Source organism: Onychomys torridus, chromosome 3, assembly GCF_903995425.1.
Source record: "Onychomys torridus chromosome 3, mOncTor1.1, whole genome shotgun sequence".
NCBI classification, from domain to species: domain Eukaryota; kingdom Metazoa; phylum Chordata; class Mammalia; order Rodentia; family Cricetidae; genus Onychomys; species Onychomys torridus.
Window position 1 is genome coordinate 127,160,236 of NC_050445.1, and position 19,758 is coordinate 127,179,993.

The 19,758-nt window shown below is 41.1% G+C and overlaps 1 protein-coding gene across 4 annotated transcripts in view; it reads left to right on the forward strand.

Moving 5' to 3' along the window:
- Kdm3a (lysine demethylase 3A) overlaps positions 1–19,758 on the forward strand; it is a 43,272-nt gene that overhangs the window by 12,526 nt on the left and 10,988 nt on the right. For all 4 annotated transcript variants that reach the window (XM_036181799.1, XM_036181797.1, XM_036181798.1 and 1 more), the window contains exons 5-16: positions 207–309; positions 885–1,009; positions 1,229–1,301; positions 1,402–1,490; positions 6,917–7,080; positions 8,268–8,782; positions 10,776–10,980; positions 14,807–15,021; positions 17,000–17,152; positions 17,295–17,390; positions 17,753–17,880; positions 19,428–19,626. In XM_036181799.1, the coding sequence (XP_036037692.1) occupies positions 207–309; positions 885–1,009; positions 1,229–1,301; positions 1,402–1,490; positions 6,917–7,080; positions 8,268–8,782; positions 10,776–10,980; positions 14,807–15,021; positions 17,000–17,152; positions 17,295–17,390; positions 17,753–17,880; positions 19,428–19,626 (2,065 nt within the window). The remainder of the gene's footprint in view (positions 1–206; positions 310–884; positions 1,010–1,228; positions 1,302–1,401; positions 1,491–6,916; positions 7,081–8,267; positions 8,783–10,775; positions 10,981–14,806; positions 15,022–16,999; positions 17,153–17,294; positions 17,391–17,752; positions 17,881–19,427; positions 19,627–19,758) is intronic.

Genomic DNA, 19,758 nt, shown 5'->3' on the forward strand with positions numbered 1-19,758 from the left:
CCTGTAGTTCATCTCATGCTCCTAACTTGGAGACTTACCTTCAGTCTGCTGAATACTTGTGGCTGGTGATCGGTTCAGTTTACTGGAGTGGCAGTAGTTGGTGCCATCAGATGACTAGTAGAAGTGTCTTAACCAGTCTGACTGAAGCAGTTAAACATCCAACTCTTAACGTTCATAAACAGCTCTTGCGGTCTTTGATTTTACAGGACGTAAACAGTCTTCGGCTTTCCCTTACTGATAATCAGACAGTCAGTAAAGAATTTCAAGCTTTGATTGTAAAACACTTGGATGAAAGCCATCTTTTACAAGGTGTGTAGATAATCTGTTGTTGACAGTTCATGTGTTAGCCAGTGATGGACCTATAAGAAGCTAGGATTTAGACTTTCACTTATTCTTCACTGGAAGAAATATTTTTTGATGTTGGAAATTGGAAATTTCTTTAATTCAAAAATTGAAAACAAATTTGTTGCTTTCTATATGGTACTAGGTGACCAATGGATTTTATTATGCTAAATAAATTTTGAGAGTTCAGAAGTGGCATATACAAAATCAGCTATATTTTGACATAGATGTGCTGTATTTGGGATTTTTGTCATATGAAGTTGATATGGCAGGATCTGGTAATCTTCACCTTTCTGCTGTTTACTGTTACTAGTTTCTCAGTCAGCTTCATAGCCATTAAGACTTGACTTTAGTTTTGGTTTGGTTTTGACTTTGGCTTTTGCCTTAGCCGTTCTCTTCGGGTTCCTGCATTAGATTATTCTAAAACTACAGGGGACAGCTCACTAGAATACAGTAATATAAATAAATATATTGCCATTCTTAAGAGGGAGAATGCAATTGTTTTTCCTTGCTTTTTTTTTTTTTTTTTCTTTCTTTTTAAGGTGACAAAAACCTTGTTGGATCAGAAGTAAAAATTTATAGCTTGGATCCATCTACTCAATGGTTTTCAGCAACTGTTGTACATGGAAACCCAACATCGAAAACTCTTCAGGTCAACTGTGAGGAGGTAAAAGCAGTGATAACTGACATCATCTTACAGGGTAGGGCACCCTACAGAGCTATGCTCTTGGTGTCAGACCCTTTCTTCTTTTTATCACATGTTAGAAATAAAAAGTTCTAACAGTCATTACAAAAAGGAGTTATTTGTATGGTGTGAGTTGTGTTAATTTCCAAGTATTGTTCTCAACATTTAAAAAATTTCCAGTCTATGTGTTTTATTTTTAAGATTCCAGCACTGAAAATTGTTGACCCTGCACTGATTCATGTTGAAGTTGTACACGATAACTTTGTGACATGTGGTAAGACACATTGATTAAAACCATGCTTCTTCCTCATCTTTCTTTCTCCTCACAGTAAGAGAAAGAAGGAATCCTACTAACCCACCATTCTATATTGTAGGTAATTCTACAAGAGTCGGAGCTGTAAAACGCAAGTCTTCTGAGAATAATGGAAGTTTGGTTTCTAAACAAGCAAAACCTTGCTCTGAGGTAAGTGATTTTTGTTACTGAGACTTTGTTTAACTTTAACATTGCGTGGCTAGTCTTTAACGGCGATGCAGCAGTTCGTCTGCTCTTCTGTGCTGTCTTGTCTGCTGCTGTTCTAAGTTCCAGATCTTGGCCATAATTTCTATACTCAAGCAGATGGAGATAATATAAATTTCTGGTTCACTATTTTTTGGGGCTAAAAGTTTGATTTTTTTTTTTAGTTGTTTGGTGAAAAAATTCACTATGTGACAATATCATTGGAGGTGTTTCTGAGGTAATTGAGTTGTATGGTTAAGTTGGAAACATGCCTGGCATTAATGAGGGAAAGAGAAGAACTTTAGGATTGTGAGAAGGTTGTCTGTTGAAAATAGCCTCATGAGAATGATGACTTGCATTGGTCAGTTGTGATGAAGTATATAAATGTGTTACCTTTTTAGAATAAATGGCTGATTAATTGTGGGTCAGAAAATCTGGCTTTTAAAGATGCCATGTGAGTTCAGTTGCTTTATTTAATTCTCTTCTGATACACTATTTGGGGCTCTTCATCCTTTCGCCTGTAGGATCTGTTACAGGACTAATAAATTGTACAGTGTAGGGATCCAAATGAATGTGTGTTAATGAATAATTTCCCACATTATGATGCTTCAGGTTAGAGTTTAGAATTCAAAAATTCACTAGAATGATACCAAATAGACTGTTTACGACATTTATTTAAAAGGGACACTTGACTGTTAGGGGGGCAAGGCAAGGAAAAAGAGCATGCAGAGTGAGTCAGTGAATGCAGGGGAGATTATAGGATCAGGTAGATTCAAAGCAAACACCTCACTGTAGAAACCCAGGACACTCGTTTGGGAGTCTGATGGCCTTTCCTGAACCTCTTGTCTATGTTAAGACAGTAAGAACTTTGATACTTTGCCCAAAGTTTCCTGAATCAAGGTAATAAGAGCTCTTTGTCCTCCTTGCAAATGTCTGGGCTTGAGCCTCTTTGGTTGAGGTGTTCAGGAAAGAGTGAAGAGACTTTTGTAGAAATTAATTTGTTTTTTCATTTAATTTCAAATATACCTATCCAGGAAACCAGGAAGATACTGTGTTTACTATGTGCTAGATATCTAGTCTTGAAGACTAAAAGGTGTTCTGGACTTCCTTCTTAAAGAGCCAATTATCTAAAGAGAAATATAGACTCCCAGAGGTGCTTTCAAGCTCAAAGGGTATGTCTTGAGCAAGTGTTGTGCAGGCACCTCACAAGCAGCTCTCAGAAAGAACCTGTTGTGCTTACTTATGGGGAAGTATTTCATCATGGCTGGAGGACAAGAGGCATGAGAAGAAAAGGAAGCACCTTTAGAGGCAGGAGGGATACCCCAATTGGGTCTTGAATGTGTGGTGCAATTTGGGAGGAAGTGGCAGTGGAGGCATGGGCACTGGTAATGTTGATGGCACTAGCTACTGTACATGCATCTCAAGTGAGGTAGTAACTGCGAGGATAGCGTTAATTGGACTCAATGATGTGGTCAGCTGACCACATAGAGTACTGTGTAGTTTCTCGGTGTAAGAAGGGTCTGAGCTGGTTAGAGCTTCTTATTCTAGGAGGAAGTGGACAGTCAGGCTTTTTAAAGGGAGAAGTATTAAAGGACTACAAAGAAAAAACGAATGCAGTACATCTTAGGGTGAGGTTCAGAGAGGATCTTGTCAAGTCGGTCAGGCTTGTGAGAAGCTAAGTAAGAGTGAGTACAGTTACAAGCTGTCAGCTTCTGACTGAAGAGCATTGTTAACAGTCTGTGAGGAAAGGCCAGTTGGCTGAGTGTCCTTGTCAGAAGTGTGTTGAGAATGAGAGGTGCAGGTGGGGGAGGTCAAGGCATGGGAATGGTGCACCTCGACTGGATAGTAGAAGATTGTCCTGAGATGCTGACAAAATTGGGGTCTGTAGAGACCTCTGGGGGTGTGTCAGTTCTTCAGAGTGTGGGAAGGGCAATTAAGCCAGGTAAACTTATGTTTAATTAAGGCACTTGTAAAACATACTGATTCATAGTGATCCTCTGCTTGTCTCTCACCGGTAGGGAAGGAAGGAAGACTTAATTTAATTTAACTTTGAGCATGCCTGTATTATCTGTTCATGGTGCTTAGTAAGTTTGTAAGTTTGTGTGCTCTTGAACTGGTTGTTGGTTATAGTAGAGACTATTTAAAAATTAAACCTGAACTTTGGCCTGGAGATAGATAGTTATGGTTAGTTCAGAAAAGTATAGCGAAGCAAAGAAATGGTAGCCGTTCCTCTAGGCTCCTTCTTCTTGCCTTCCTTCCTTCCTTTTATGTATCACAGAGGACTGGAGTTAGAATGTCTCTTTTGAAACTCCTGCATCCTCCTTGATTCCTTGTGAATATTTTCCCATATCAGTGCTCTTTAATATTCTGAGTGATTTTATATTGAGAAAGTTTTGGAAACACTGGCCTGACTTAGCATTTAGGAGAGCTGAACAGGTAAAGAAACAGAAAGCAGGCAGTTACTATAAATGTCAGAGACAGGTGAGTACAGTAGCACAGTTGGCACCATTTTCCCACATACATTGCACTGGCACAGGTTGACTTGCAGGGTGGCCTTTGGAAGACAGGAGTTTGGGATTAGGTAGGTGAGACATTTGGCTGTTGTGTGGTTAAGATAAACATGCTTGCCAGTGACATCTGGTTCCTTGAAGGTCTTCTCTGCCTAGCAGACTATTCCTCAGAGTTAAGATGCTGCTGGGTTAATTGGGAGAGTCTGCTGAGAAGTGCGAGCCAGCAGTGACCTTTTTAGAATACTGTCGTACACTCAATTATATTATCTCCGTCTGCTGGCAGGGAGGAACTATTGCCATGACTGGTATAGAAGACCTTCAGGGAAAACTCTTCAGGTAAGAAGAAACTTTGACCTTTGTCAAGTCAGAGGCCAGTGCAGAAGTGTGTGCGTGAAGATGGGTTTGGGGATCAGGAGTCCTGTCCCTGTTGAGTCTTAGGCAGGGTATGGAGAGGTATTCTTCAGATTCTTAAAGAAAACAGTCTCGGGTAACGCTGATTCTGTCAAACAGTGACAGAATTAAGAACATTTGTATAAGATTTTATTGTTTTATGAGCTTATCTCTATCTAAAATTGATTTTCCTGTGTGCCAAGCACTGTAGTAAATGTTAACATCACGATATAAATGGGAACAGTGGCTAAGAAGTGTCTGAAACTGGATTTCAAGCCCAGGTCTGACACCAGAATCCAGTGCTTTTACCCACTGTGCTACTGTTGTTACTTCTCCCCAACATCCTTTCCTTGATGTGAATCACCATTGTAAAAACACCAGACTCCTCCCCTTTTCCTTCACTCTATCTCCCCTTGCAACAAATATTTACTGAGTGCTATGTGGGAGATACTGATCTACCGTGGTGAGCATTACTGCTGCCTATCATTTCAGGTAACCTCTGACTCTTAACCTATAGCTACTTAATACCAAGTACTACTTCCATGTGGTCATGCATATATCATCCCACCAGTGTTACTGATCATCTGCCTTATGTCTGGCTTGATGAGTTCAGACAGGATAAAGGAGTGAGTGGCCTATGCCCCTAAGTGTACATTGTGCAGTAGCTAAAGTGCTATGGGAAAGGAAATGAGGCTGTGATAACGCTAAGGAGGGGCTTCTAGAACACTATTGCATTGAGTAACCTGAAGTTCTGAGGAGTAACAAGCACTTCAGCCAATTTAAGGGTAAGAAGTCGGGAGTAGCCAACCACTGGAAAAACCTGTAGACAGCAGGGACAGCAAGCACAAAGCCCAGACTGAAGGCTTTGGAAGAGTGTTGACAGAGAAGGCAGCTCAGTTGGAGGAGTGTGGGCAGAAGAGTTGAGTGAGAGGAACGACAGTTGGCAGGAGACTGGAGTATGTGGTTCTTGTAGGTAGTGGGGAGAGCCTTACTTGATGAATGCTTTGTAAAGGTGAGTCTACAGTGGGGTAGATCTGGGTACAAGCATGAACATTAGGATTAGCAAGAATGGAAGGAAGTCAGACTAGTCTGGGAGAAATACAGTAGTGAGGTCATAAAAATGGAAAGACTCAATGGATACTTTGAAAAAGGAGGCATGATTTATTAGTCGGATGTGGGAAATGAGGAAGGTGGAGATGGATATTGTGCAGAGTAAAAAATATATCCTACAGTTTACAATCTAAATTTTTAAGTCTTGTTTTTAGAGTGTAAATTAGGATTTAAGTATCAGTACATCCAGTCTAGATGGATCCAAAGAAAGGGAGGTGACAGATGGAAGAAGTTGATAAAAGCAAACCTTGAATACACATTTATAATGATATGGTGATTCAGCTTTTGGGGACTAGTGATTTAATAACTGGTTATCAAAACTAAGCCAAAACTTCGATAATTAAATTTTTCTTATTTCTGTTTTAATTTAAATTCTGTATTAGATAAGTTTTCAAGGTTGCCTACTAGAGTAAATGCAAAAACATTCATGTGTAGATAGATGGATGGCATTTAACATGTTGGCAATAGTCAGGTTTTAAAAACTTGAGGAAAGTTGTGTGTCACGATCTAGAGGTTATTAGTTGAAGAACTGAAGACTTTAGGTTTGGGTTTGGTAAATAGAAGTCATGGCATATGACATTACTGAGAAAGGCCTGGGACAGATGGACAGATGGAGTCCAGTAAAAACTGGTCAACTGACTGCACAGCCCACCATAATAAAAGTTGTCTGGAGTTTAGATGTTTCTTTTGTTTCCTCATAGTAGGGAATTCTATTTCTGTAGCTAATATAAATATAAGGTGTGGATCTCTAATTTTTTATTTTTACAAAGGTAAAATTACATGGAAAGGGAAGGGGGAAAGATATCCCAGCCTTTTCCCATAGGCCAGTCATGAATTAATATTTTTTGCAGCTTGGGGTGACCTTTGTGACTTGATGAGCCACATAAGAAAAGGAATCGTGTCCTCAGTCTTTATTGCATTGCCAAGGCTTATCGTGGTACCCAGTAGGTCCATTGCCTACAAGAGTCCTATGTGGTCTGGTCTCCTGCCAATCTACGCAGTAAGTGCGTGGTGGGCACTTGAGTCATAGCCAGATGATTGCATGTGAAGCAGCAGCCATTGACGCTGTCACGTAAAAATTCACCTCTGTGCATTGCGTTAATAAAGCAATTGCCACATCTCTCTTCCTTACACAGTGGCAGAGTTCTGGAAAAGATCAGCTTGTAATCTTGTAGGATCACTTAAATTTTGTAAAAACTTTACAGCTACCATATAAGAGTTCTTGGTGTTTTTTATTTGTCACTTGTTTATTATGCTGGTCTTTATTTGGCAATGGTTTTATGCTTGTGTTGTATTAAACAAAGGAAATTATCTTTAATTTCATTAACATTATTTCCCACGAGGGATTTTGTATTTAATGGCTGTTGGTTTGGTATCTTTTAGGCCTCTCCCAGCGTGTGCCCTGTACAGTCTGTACCTACAACAGTTTTTAAGGAGATCCTGCTTGGCTGTACTGCAGCAACTCCTTCTAGCAAGGACCCAAGACAGCAAAATACTCCCCAGGCAGCCAACTCTCCACCTAACATTGGAGCAAAACTTCCTCAAGGGTGAGTGAGTAGTGCTTTGTTCCTGATGTTCAGGAGAGATGTTCAAGAGCACTTGTTGCTCTTGCAGAAGACCTGGGCTTTCTTCCCGTACCATGTTCAGAACTATCCATCCGTTACTCCAGTTCCAATGGTACAGTGCCCTCTTTCTGGCTTCCAAAGGCACCTGGCACACGGGTGGTGCACATACAGACATTCGGTCAGTCAAAACACACATAAAATGAATAACTCTAATACAAGTAATACATTGTATGAATGTATGGTAATTTTAAGGAATAAATAAAAGTATTTTTTAAAAAGTAGGAGAAATAGTGAATAATTTCCATGTACAAGCAAGAAATTAGATTGTCCTGTTGCTTTGGGTGCTAGCTACTCATGGTGGCTTGTTATTCATAGGAGAACATGAGTTTCATGCTGCTGGTGGTATGCAGTAGTGTCAAATTTATATCTTGTATTTGAAGGAATTTCTTATATTTCTAAGGTACATAACATACTTTAAAGCTTTTATCTTGATACGTCTGCCAACTGTAAGATTGAATTTTCAACTTTTGGTAAGCAAGAATACGAGTTTTCTCTTCAAATTTAAATAAAAAAATTATTATATAAGACACCAGCACAGGTTTTTCTGAAATAGAAAAAGAAGATTTGGTAATTGGCCTTGCATAGACTTTTAATTCGACACATTAAAAACTGGTTTTTCGAGACAGAGTTTCTCTGTGTAGCTTTGCGCCTTTTCTGGAACCCCCTTTATAGACCAGGCTGGCCTCGAACTCACAGAGATCTGCCTGGCTCTGCCTCCCGAGTGCTGGGATTAAAGGTGTTCGCCACCACCACCTGGCTTAACTCCTGAGTTTCTTAACTGCTGTGTGTATGTTTTCTGATTCTGTTTGCTTTGAGGGAAAGCTGAGGTTCGCCATGCTTTAGGAAGCAGAAGTGACTTGAGAAGTTAGTGGCAAGAGAGCATGCTCAGAGCATTTAGGATTGCATTTTTCTGAATGTGTAAGACACTTTTCCAGAGCCATGGATGGATTGTTCTCCACTGCAGCTCACAGAAACCTATCCAAAAGTTTCTACCATAACAGTTTTCTTTTTTCTTTCTTGCTGGTTGCCATAGCAAACAGAATTATTTTAGGATGATAAGCGGTAAGAAAGATCAGGATGCTACTTTTCCAAACTATTATGTTTTTCAGATGTCATAAGCAGAGTTTACCAGAAGAACTTTCTTCTTGTCTAAACACAAAACCTGAAGTACTGAGAACAAAACCAGATGTCTGCAAAACAGGATTGCTTTCTTCAAAATCTTCTCAGGTTGGGGCTGGAGACTTGAAAATTCTGAGTGAGCCCAAAGGTAGCTGTATCCAGCCTAAAGCAAGCACTGATGAGGAGAGCAGACTGGAATCTGCTCTACAACCAGTCACTGGCCTTCTTCCTCCAAAGGAATGCTTTCCTGCAAAGGCTTCTTCTAAGGCAGAACTGGATGTTGCCCCAACTCCTGAACTGCAGAAGCGCCTCGAGCATGCAGCTTCTACATCCGATGATCTTTCAGAGAAGCCTGGTGTGAAAGCAGGTGTCAGTAGCCTTAATAGTTGTGTAGAAAAGATCGAACCTTCAAGCTTAGGGTGCCAGTCACAGAATTTAAAGGAGACTTCAGTAAAAGTTGACAACGAAAGCTGTTGTACAAGAAGCGGTAATAAGACCCAGACTTGTAAGTGTTCCAGAATCTTCATTGGCAAATGTTATGTTTCTCCCCTGTGAATGATAGTAGAAACAAGTATAAAGAAGCCATGTTGTAGAAATGGATTCATTTTACCTAGTGGGTTAGTATAAGTTTCTAGTAATACTTAATGCTGCAAGGACTCCATTAGATGCATTTATTCTATGACTTAAAATGGGTCAGATGGTTCCTAATTTTTTATTGTAAGAAAATCCTGTTTGAAGCAAAATCTGAAGTGATCTGGTGATTACTTTGTCTTCACACTATTGTTATCTTTGTAGCATCCAGGTTGGGGTAGAAGTTGGGCTTTGTGCTCGTACCAGAAGTTCATATACATGTGTGTGCTTTCTCCCTCTCTTAACCTCTCCCCCATCTCAGGCGTGGGTGGAAACACCGAGCACAGTTTTCAAACTAAGTGCTCATGTAGAGAAGATAGTACCATGGTTCACACTTACAAGTTGAACATTCCTAATCCAGTTCATAAATGTTTTAAAATCAGAAACTGAGCACTAACAAGACACCACAAGTAAAAAATTCCATTCTTGACCTCATGTAATGGGCACACTAAAAAATGTAAATGAATTGTATATACAACAGTCCCAATTTAGTCCCAACAGTAGATTAACAGCACTTCAGTTCTGAAGCCTTTTGGATAAGGATTACTCAACTTGTGCTCCCCGTCCATTCTAATGAGGGCAGTAATCAGAAGTACTGTTACCGTGATTAGGACATTGAAAGGACCTCAGCGTGTGGGAAGGTGCAGAGCTAGTACAAGAAGATAACCTGAATTACCAGTATATGAAAAAATCAGTGTGGGTTTTATAAAGTTGCTTAAAACCCTCTTCAGAAAAAAACAAAACAAAACCATAGTGTCAGTGAGATGGCTCAGTTGAGTAAAGATATCTGCTGCCAAGCCTGCTGAGTTTAGTCCTGAGAAACCACATGATGGAAGGAGAGAATAATTCCCTCAGGTTGTCCTTTGAACTTTCTGTATAAGTGTGCTATGAGTGCATTGACAACCAAACCCACACTAGTGTGGTGGCAGGTTAGGTTGGCTTGTGGATCTTTTTAGTATAGCTCTGGAAAAATAGAAATAAACGTTTACGGATTCTGTCAACCCAGCTTCATCATTTTTGAGGTTCAAGTTGATAAAACAGCTAGTTTGCTTAAAATTAATTACATAAAATTCATACTGTTTTAGGAGTTATATAACTCCCAAGAGAAAGTGAATATTCATAACCACATATCTGTTCTATTTATTCTTTTTGAGTCATCAGTTCTCACAGCTAGCTTTTGAAGCAAGTCATTCTAGTTTCTGTGAAGAAGGGATGAAAATCGTAGTTGAGTGAACACATGGCGAGTATCTGAGTGAGCTCTGGAGTCCAGCTTTACCTCACTGTGCAGTGCAGCTGCCCCTTATCTGCACCAGCACATGTTGCCATCGATTGTGGGGCAGCAGCCCATCAGGATCTCTGGGTTGTGCCCACTACAGTTGCCTGTGGACACAAAGACTCTGGAGAAGGATTCTGTTCCCTTGTTCTGTTTAGGGAATACAGAGAAAAATAGTTTTTATTTTGAGCATGAAAATCAAGGTGCTGGCCTGGGTGGGTGTAACCCGCTCTGCCATGACTTCACCAAGACTGATTTAGAGGAGGTCTTCAGCCCATGTTCTAATCTAGCATTGGGAAGACACAGATACGCTGACTCACACTTGTGAGTCTGGCTGTTGAATTTGGTGGTTTAGGTTGCCAAAATGGCTTTTGTTTGTTTGTGTGTTTGTTTTTAACAAAGACCAAAACTTTGCTAGTTGTTGCTTTAATTAATCTTTTTTTCAGGCTATTTTGTAGAAATTTTAGCTGAAATAAAAATGGAGAAGAATACGCTTTCTTTAGGAATGTTGACTTTTTTTAATTAGAATTCAGTCAAATGGTTGGTGTTCTCTTCAGAAACTTGATGTTTCATTTCCTTTCTCTTCTTTTCCTAGCCCCAGCCCGGAAGTCAGTTTTGACAGACCCTGATAAACTCAAAAAGCTACAGCAGAGCGGAGAGGCCTTTGTTCAGGATGACTCCTGTGTTAACATTGTGGCACAGCTGCCCAAGTGCCGAGAGTGTCGATTAGACAGCCTGCGCAAGGATAAGGAGCAGCAGAAGGACTCACCTGTGTTCTGTCGCTTTTTTCACTTCAGGAGGTGAGGAAAGAAAGGCTGAGGTGATCTGGGCTCCATTTGCTTGCTTTTTCTTCTGTCAACAGGAAATCTTGAATGTAGAAATTGTATTTTTACTATGTTTTTGGCAATCTAGAACTTAACTGTGTATTATTCTTTCACACATTTTTTTTTTTTTCGTACATCCCAGGCTGGACTCAGATTCCCTGTGTAGCTAAGGATGACCTTAAAACTCCTAATCCTTCTCCTTCCATTTCTAGAGTGCTGGGATTTACCAGGCATGCAGAAACCATGGTTGGTTTATGTGGTGCTGGGGATGGAAGTAACCCCAGTGCCTGCTAAACACTCTACCAACTGAGCTAAATCCCCAGCCCTCAGTTTATATGTCTATATCTATATATGATATTTATATATATATCAATCAAAAACAAAACAGCAAAAAAGTTGGTGTATCGCATAAACTTTTGAATCCTTACCAAATCATAAGGACTATTTTGATCACATGTCATCATATGCAGATATTTTGGAATTGTGTATTGTGTGCATTAGAACTCACTAGAGTGGTTTGTCTCAGGTGGTCCTCCCTGTGCCCCCACCTCCTTTGAAGGCATATCTAGCAGGAGCATTGCTGGATTAGCGGGGTGTTAAGACTGCTCTGCAGGAAGGGTACACTGGTGTCCAGGCATACTGGCACAACAAGTATATCTGTCTGTTCTCCTGTCAAGATGGAGAGGCATGTATGAATAATTTCTTGTGTCCATTTTTTCTTGCATTCAAATTATGTAGTTTGTTGACTTTTCTCCTTGAGTGTTACCCCTGTTCTCTTCTACACCTATTTAAATCAGATTAACAGTTATTAATCATTTGTCAGGTAGTACTGTAGTAAAATAAAGTGAAACCTAGAGTGACTAGAAGAACTTAATCATTAATAAGCTGATGTTTTAAAATTAGACAAATAAAAGTTCTGTTTCTTTTCCTAAACCAGTATGTTAATGATGCTCTCCTCCTCCAGATTGTTCACAATTAAAAAACAGTTTACAGAATTTTACTGTAATGACATAGGTAACATATCAATGTTTAACCGCTCGGCAGCTATATATAATTTAGTATTAAAGCCCTCTTAGCCATCACTTCTGGTTGATGTCTTACTCTACCAGTGGAATTATCTCACTTCTCCCATTAGCATATACTCTCTGTACAAGAGCATGAGATGAGTTTGTGGTGACCTTTTCACAACGTGTGAAATAGACCGCTCGTCTCCAGATTACCCCCTTGCACCCCTTCTCTGTCCCTCCTACTTCACAAATAACTCCTTCTGCTTTGATGTCTTTTTTTCCCCAAAGTTAGGTTCTGCAAATAAGAGAAAACTTGGTCGTTTTCTTTTTAATGCTTATAATTTTATAGACAAACTTACATATTTCTACTGTACTGTTTAAAAGTTAAATTCATTTTTTTCAAATCCCTTTGTCCGGAGTGAAACAACTTTGTTTTCTGTTGTTGAGACATGAATGAATGATGTTCTGGGTGTAAATGAAGGTTAGGTAGGACAGTTTCTCATTCGTGATACTTTCATGTTCAGCCAGTTTTCATTATAAACAAGTGTTGTCTTTGTCTCTTTCTGTTGTTTTTGTCTTGTAATCTTATTTAAAATAGAATTTTAAATGTAAGTTGAAAAGTTATTGCTGAGCTGGATTAAATGTACAGGTCATTTAGACCACTTTAGAGGTTTTTTTGTTTTTGTTTTTAAAGCAATTTTTTTTTAAAGCAATTTTTAAAAAAAGATTTATTTATTTATTAGGTATATAGTGTTCTGTCTGCAAGTATGCCTACACGCCAGAAGAGGGCACCAGGTCTCATTACAGATGGTTGTGAGCCACCACGTGGTTGCTGGGAATTGAACTCCGGCCTTTGGAAGAACAGCCAGTGCTCTTAACCTCTGAGCCATCTCTCCAGCCCCTTTAGAAGTCTTACTATGGTCTGGAAAAATGATGTTCAAGTATCATTGCATATGTCATGCACAAGTAGCTCTCACACTGGCTTATTTAGTAAATTGGGGGCATTTTAGACACTAGCTTGCCCCATGTTCTTCCGAGTCATTGCACAATGTGTGCAATGTAATGTGTGTAGCATTTAGAGCTGCTGTCACGTGCACGTGATGCATTTCTGAATGACACTTGACCTGGAAGAGCTTCTTAATAAAGTTAGTTCTACTTCCTCTCAGAATTGTTTCTTTTCCAAATACGTGTGTTAAGATATACATATTTGGACTTCCATGTATTGCGGAGAAACCACAAAATGGTTTTTTTGTTTGTTTGTTTTCCTTTTGTTTTTTGTACTGGTGATTGAACCTAGCGCTTCATGTGCTAATGAGCAAGTACTCAACCAGTGAGCTACATCCCTAACCCATTCTTTCCTCTTTCATAATTTAGAGCTGTGCTCACTTAAGTTGTGCAGGCTAGCCTTATACTCCGCTCTAGCTAAGTCAGGACCTGAACTTGTGATTTTCCTGCCTCAGCCTAAATGCTGGAGTTAAGAGGTGTGTATCCACATCTAGGTGTTGTGGCTGTTTCTGGTTTGGACTCTGTCAATTTGCATCTCCTTTGGATAAATGGAAATCATTTTGCATTTGCTATATAGCTCCCAGGGATTTGTCTTTTATTTACTCTGTACTCTTGGAGAGGGGAGTGTGTGTGTGTGTAAATAATGGCTGCATTATAACATTTTCATACACTGGTATTTGTGTTCCCTGACAAGTGGTTCTTCTGAAACTTATTTGTGTCTCTCATAGACTCACAGAAGTTGGATAGTTAATCGGTGTCCAGCAGAGAAAGTGAAGGCCCCCAGCAAAATGTTAAAGGCTGTCAGTATTTGACCCTAATAGACCCCTTCAAGCTCTTGATTTTTACATTCGCAAATAAAACCTTAATTAATCCCTTGTTGCACCTGTCTTTCTTGCTTCTATAGAATATTTTGCTGAATTTAGCTGTCTCCCTTTTCTTACAAGGCAGGCTTAGTTCCTGTCTCTACCTGAAGCCAGCTTTCTTTACATTAGCCTACCAAACTCAGTCAGCACTTTCTCCTGTGACTGTCCTGATGTTTATCACAGTCCGCGTCACTGTGTGTTTATGTCAACCTCTCAGTGCTTCCAGCTGCAAGTAACATGTTAGGTTTAAAAAAATATGCAAAGCTAATCCATGGCTTCTCAAACCATCCAGACACTCAAGTATTCAAGTGTGTTCTGAGAAGTGTTCTGCCTGCCAGTGTACTTCTTAGGTTCTGAGTTCCAGCTTCATGTTTCCTTTGAAAAGTTCCGGAAGCTCACACTGTAATACACCCCTAGGGTGCATGTGGACAGCAGACACCCCTCAGATGCGTGTGGTCCTAGCTTCAGTGATGGCATAGAGCCCTTCCTTCCTTGCTGAGCATCAGTTGGGAAGTGGTGCTTCTCCTCTCTCGCTGGGTGTTGGTTGTTGGTTCACTTCTTTCTACTTGTTACTGTCTTTGCTATTAAAATCCAAGTCTAATAGGTAGAGATTGTCTCTGGAGACTATATGATGACTTGGATTGATTTCAAAATAGACATCTCTCTCACATGCCTTATTTGTCTTTTAGGAGAAAACCATTATTATTATTATTATTATTTTTAGTAGTAGTAGTAGTAGTAGTAGTAGTAGTAGTAGTAGTAGTATATTTTACTTACTTTAAAAAGTCTTTCTCAAGTCACTAGCAAGTAATTGGCTGTCATTAGCCATGAAGAGTACAGAAGACCAGGAGGGGCTTTGTTGGTTGAAATAGTTTTTATGTGTAGGTCCAAGTTACAGATCAATCTTGTGTGTTTTCCCACTTCTAGGTTACAGTTCAACAAACATGGTGTATTGCGGGTAGAAGGCTTCTTAACACCAAACAAGTATGACAGTGAAGCAATTGGCTTGTGGCTGCCTTTGACTAGAAATGTTGTGGGAACTGATTTGGACACAGCAAAGTATATCCTGGCCAATATTGGAGACCACTTCTGTCAAATGGTCATTTCTGAGAAGGAAGCTATGTCAACGATTGAGCCACACAGTAAGAACATCTCTTAGGGGGTAGGATGTTCGAGTCTAACTTGACTTTGTTTCTTCATGACACCTAATCCCAGTGCTCCCATTGCATTTTCACCAGAAGGCTGGGTGGATGGTAGAGTGAGTGAGGTTGCACTTTCCCTTTTGTAACAGGTTTCTTCCAGCTGTGCTGGCTGTGGGCTTGTTGTATGACAGTTAGCAAAGGAAGAGCATGCCTTCTCTGTTTTGAAAGGTCAGTGTGAGGTGGTAGTGGCATTTGCACGGCCTCACCAGATGTGTTAACTCATCAGAAGAAGGTGAGACTTCAGATTGGTTACAGACAAGAGTCTTAATTCACAGTACAGTTTAAAAACATAAGAGTGGGTAGGCATACCCTAAGCCTTCCCGAGTCCCACTGTGTGGGCTAGGTCCTGTAGAGACCTAGGTGTGAGAGTGGAACCAGGTTAGATAGATGGAGACAGTTCTCCCCACATCCAGATTTGAAGGGATAGCTGCTAGCTCAGTATATGACTGTGCCCTCCACTCTTCAAGAGCACTCCTTCACTAGTGCAGTCTAGGAAGCTATAGGGGTCAGTACTGGTGACATAGAAGAGCTGGTCCTCTTTTGGTCACCTCAAGGTGTAGGATGTCTGGAAGGATAACACCCCCCACCCCCCCCCCCCCGTGAATTGGAGAAATGAGGTATCAAGCCAAAAGCACCATGGGACTCCTGTCTTTTTTTTTTTTTTTTTTTTTAAAGATTCATTTATTTATTATGTATACAGAAGAGGGCTCCAGATCTCATTACAGATGGTTGTGCGCCACCATGTGGGTGCTGGGAATTGAACTCAGGACCTCTGGAAGAGCAGTCGGTGCTCTTAACCTCTAAGCCATCGCTCCAGCCCCAGGACTGTCTTATAAGTCTCATGATTTCTTTGATCATTTTTTTCTCCCCCAAGTGACTGAAAGACAACACTAGTGTCTACCATTTTGGATTTTGAATAGCCAAGTGTGTTTGAATGACAGTGTCTGTCCATTCTTCAGAATTTTGCTTGTACTTGCCATAAACAAACTGAAGCTAGCTTCAGCACAAAATACTACATTTATTTATTTTTCAGGACTTTAAAAAAGATTTATATCTATTTATTTATTTATGTGATGAGTGGTTTTGCCTCCATCTATGTAAATGAACTGTGTGTGCGCTTGGTGCTCAGGAAGGCCAAAAGATGCCCTGGAACTGTAGTTAAAGATGGTTATGAGCCACCTAATGTCCTCCACAAGAGCAGAAAGTGCTCTTAACTGATGAGCCATCTCTGCAGGCCTGTTTCATAGATTTAAGGACTAGAATCCAGAAGTGTCTCTGGTTCTGAAGAAAGGAGCAGCTTTAGAATTAGGCTTCTGTCTATGTGTTCAGAAGTCAGAGGTCTTGATAACTTTTCTCTGTGCTCTGTATAGGATAAGTTTCTCATATGCACTGATGGGTTCCTTCTTAAACAGATTTGGGTAAAAGTACTTTATATAAAAGAAACTTTTTACATGACTGCTCTTATGGCAGTCCACATCTGACTGCAGTGCATAGACACTTGTTTTATGCACAGAGAATTGACTTGTAAGAGTATAATTAAGGAGTCCTCTCTTTGAAAACCTGCACATGGTGGACCTTTCTTGCTTGCTTTTGTGATCATCCTGTTCCTCTTTCTTATGTAACAATCTGGTTGCATTAGAGAAGGGAATGAAATGCCGTGAATGATATTGAAAGATAGCACCCTACCAAAAAGGCTTCTCCTCAATCCTGACAGTAAGAATTGTTAGACTGGACAGGCGTGCTGAGGGATTCAGGGGAGCTTTATGGGGCAGCAGCATCGGTGATGAAGTTAACAGATCAGATGGAACTCTGGACACGGAGGACTTCTACCCCCAACCTATGTTTGATTTCAAAAACTTTCTGTACCTCAGCAATAAATGGCTTACTGATTTTTTTTTTTTTTTTTTTTTTTTTCCAGGACAGGTTGCTTGGAAGCGAGCTGTCAAAGGTGTTAGAGAAATGTGTGATGTGTGTGACACAACCATTTTTAACCTGCACTGGGTGTGCCCTCGGTGTGGGTTTGGAGTGTGTGTGGATTGCTATCGGATGAAGAGGAAGAATTGCCAACAGGGTGAGTGTGAACAGACTTGAGTCTCCTCCAGCCCCTGACACACTGGACTTAAGTCTTTTGTTGGTTTGTGGTTGATAGGTTTCTGAAGCACTGGGGCTTTAGGATTCGTGGTCAACAGTTAGCACAAGTCCATTTTTTGCAGGTGCTGCCTACAAGACTTTCTCTTGGATAAGGTGTGTGAAGAGTCAGATACATGAGCCTGAGAACCTGATGCCCACACAGATCATCCCCGGCAAAGGTATTTCCTGTGAGGCAGGGCCACCCCATCCCCACATACACACAAAGGCACACACCTCCTGTTGGGTAGCTTACAAGGGCTTCATTTTAGTTTTACTAGGTATAGTGTGATTGCATGCTAATTTTTAGTATTGTCCTGAAAATACTTAGAAAACGTTTTAAAATGTCCCTGCACTTTTTAAGGTCTCAGGGACAGCTTTGTAGAAGGAAACAAAGTGTGCATTTGAGAATGCAGGACAAAAGGGAGGATGGAGCATCTTGCTACCGAGTAAAGCATTCTAATGGGAAAGTCATTTTCTGCTCTGGAGGGTAAAAGTACACGGTACCTGTCCTGAGCTACTTGCCTCCTCTGTCCTGTTTCAGCCCTCTATGATGTTGGAGACATTGTGCATTCTATCAGAGCAAAATGGGGTATAAAGGCCAATTGTCCCTGCTCCAGCAGGCAGTTCAAGCTCTTCTCAAAGCCAGCCTTAAAGGAAGACCTGAAACAGGTACTGTTGCTTCTGCTTAGATCACTGTCCTTGTCATTTGCCTGTTTCTCAGCAACTCAGGGGTTCTGTTACTGTGTTTGAAAAGAACATAAGGACAGCGGTCACCTTGGGGAGAGGCCTCGTCCTTACTGGTGACAATTCAGCATCTCACTCTTCACATTACCTGTGTACTCATCTGTGACTTCTTAGTATGTTTTGCTTGGTTTTTTGTTTTTTTCGTTTTTTGTTTTTTGTTTTTCGAGACAGGGTTTCTCTGTGTAGCTTTGCACCTTTCCTGGAACTCACTTGGTAGCCTAGGCTGGCCTTGAACTCACAGAGATCCGCCTGGCTCTGCCTCCCGAGTGCTGGGAGTAAAGGCGTGCGCCACCACCGCCTGGTCTATGTTTTGCATTTTTTATCCCTTGAAAAGCAAAAACATAAGGTTTAAATTTAATTCTTGTAGTTTACCTATACAATATCGGAAGAATTAAAGCAAATGAACCTTCTATGCCCAGTGCTTGACCCCACATGCCTGTTCCTGGTGGTATTGTGAGCATCACACCTATCTCGAGCCTTCTTCCTCCCCCCTTCTCCAGGCATCACACTGTACATTGTGTTCGGGAATCAGCTCTCTTGCATTTTCTAAAACTACTTACTGAAGGCAACATGAGCCTTCAGCTGTGATGCTTGGTGCGAGGACTAAACTTGAGTTCTTTTTATTTGTTTTAAGACAAGGTCTCTAGTCCTTTCTGGTTTAGAACTGGGTATGTAGACTGGGCTGGCCTCACTGACATCACCTGCCCTCGCCTCCTGGTGCTGGGCTTAAAGACTTGGTGAACTCGAGTTCTTTGCTGCCAATTGTACTGGCTTTCACCCATGGCTTTCATTGCTTCAGCTTGCTCACAGTGAGACCACAGTGGTAGGAAGTCCTGGAGGCTGCATAGAGAGCAGCACTGAGACACACCACAGAAAGGAAGGGCCAGAACCACCACAGGAACCTGGAGAGTCCTTTTCCTTTCTGACTGTTTGTGTAGACAGAGCAAGTGCTGTGCTCTTCTTCCCAGGTGTTTGTGTTAGGGTTTTTTGAAGAGCAGCTCATCACATTTAAAGCTCAGTCAGAAGAGAATCCCATCTGTGTGCTGACTGCTGAGCCGCTGGTTTCGTTACCCACCTCATTTGTTGACTGTGTGCATGTTCTGAGTGCCTGCTCTGGATCTGGCTGAGTTCCCAGGGAAAACAGGCACAGGCCAATCAATCATTTGAAGCCACTTGGTGTATGGGGCCATAGGAATGTGTGCAAGCCTGCCTCGTGAGTGGGTGAGGCAGGACCAAAGGGTGCTTGTTCCCACAGCTTGTGTTTTTATTATTAGTGACACCTGAGAGCTAAAAATGACCATTTCTGTCTTGTCTTTACTGTCCTGTGTTATCACCAGAAGCTTGCTACGGTCACATGCTGGGGCTGCTGGATGACTTTGTGTCAGCTATGTGTCAGCTGTCAGGGTAGAAGGTATAAGAAAAGGAAACTGCCAATCTTCAGTTTACACCTAGTTCTGCTCTTACACTTACAGTCATCCTTATCTGGAGAAAAGCCAGCCCTTGGAACCATGCTCCAGCAAAGTTCCCCCGTGTTGGAGTCAGCGGCTGTGGCTGGGGAAACAGCCTCCTCCAAGCCAGCCAGCAGTGTAAAGCCCACCTCTACCACCAACACATCGCCTCTAAACTGGCTGGCCGACCTTACCAGTGGGAATGTCAACAAGGAAAACAAGGGTGAGTGCTTCCCCCCTCCTGGAGTACGTGAGTACAATCCCAGAGAGGCTTAGCAGCTAACGCTGCTGTGAGAACAGGACTAGGAGCGTTGCGTCATGGGAAGTGTTCCTCCTGTTATCCAGGTACAGGTAC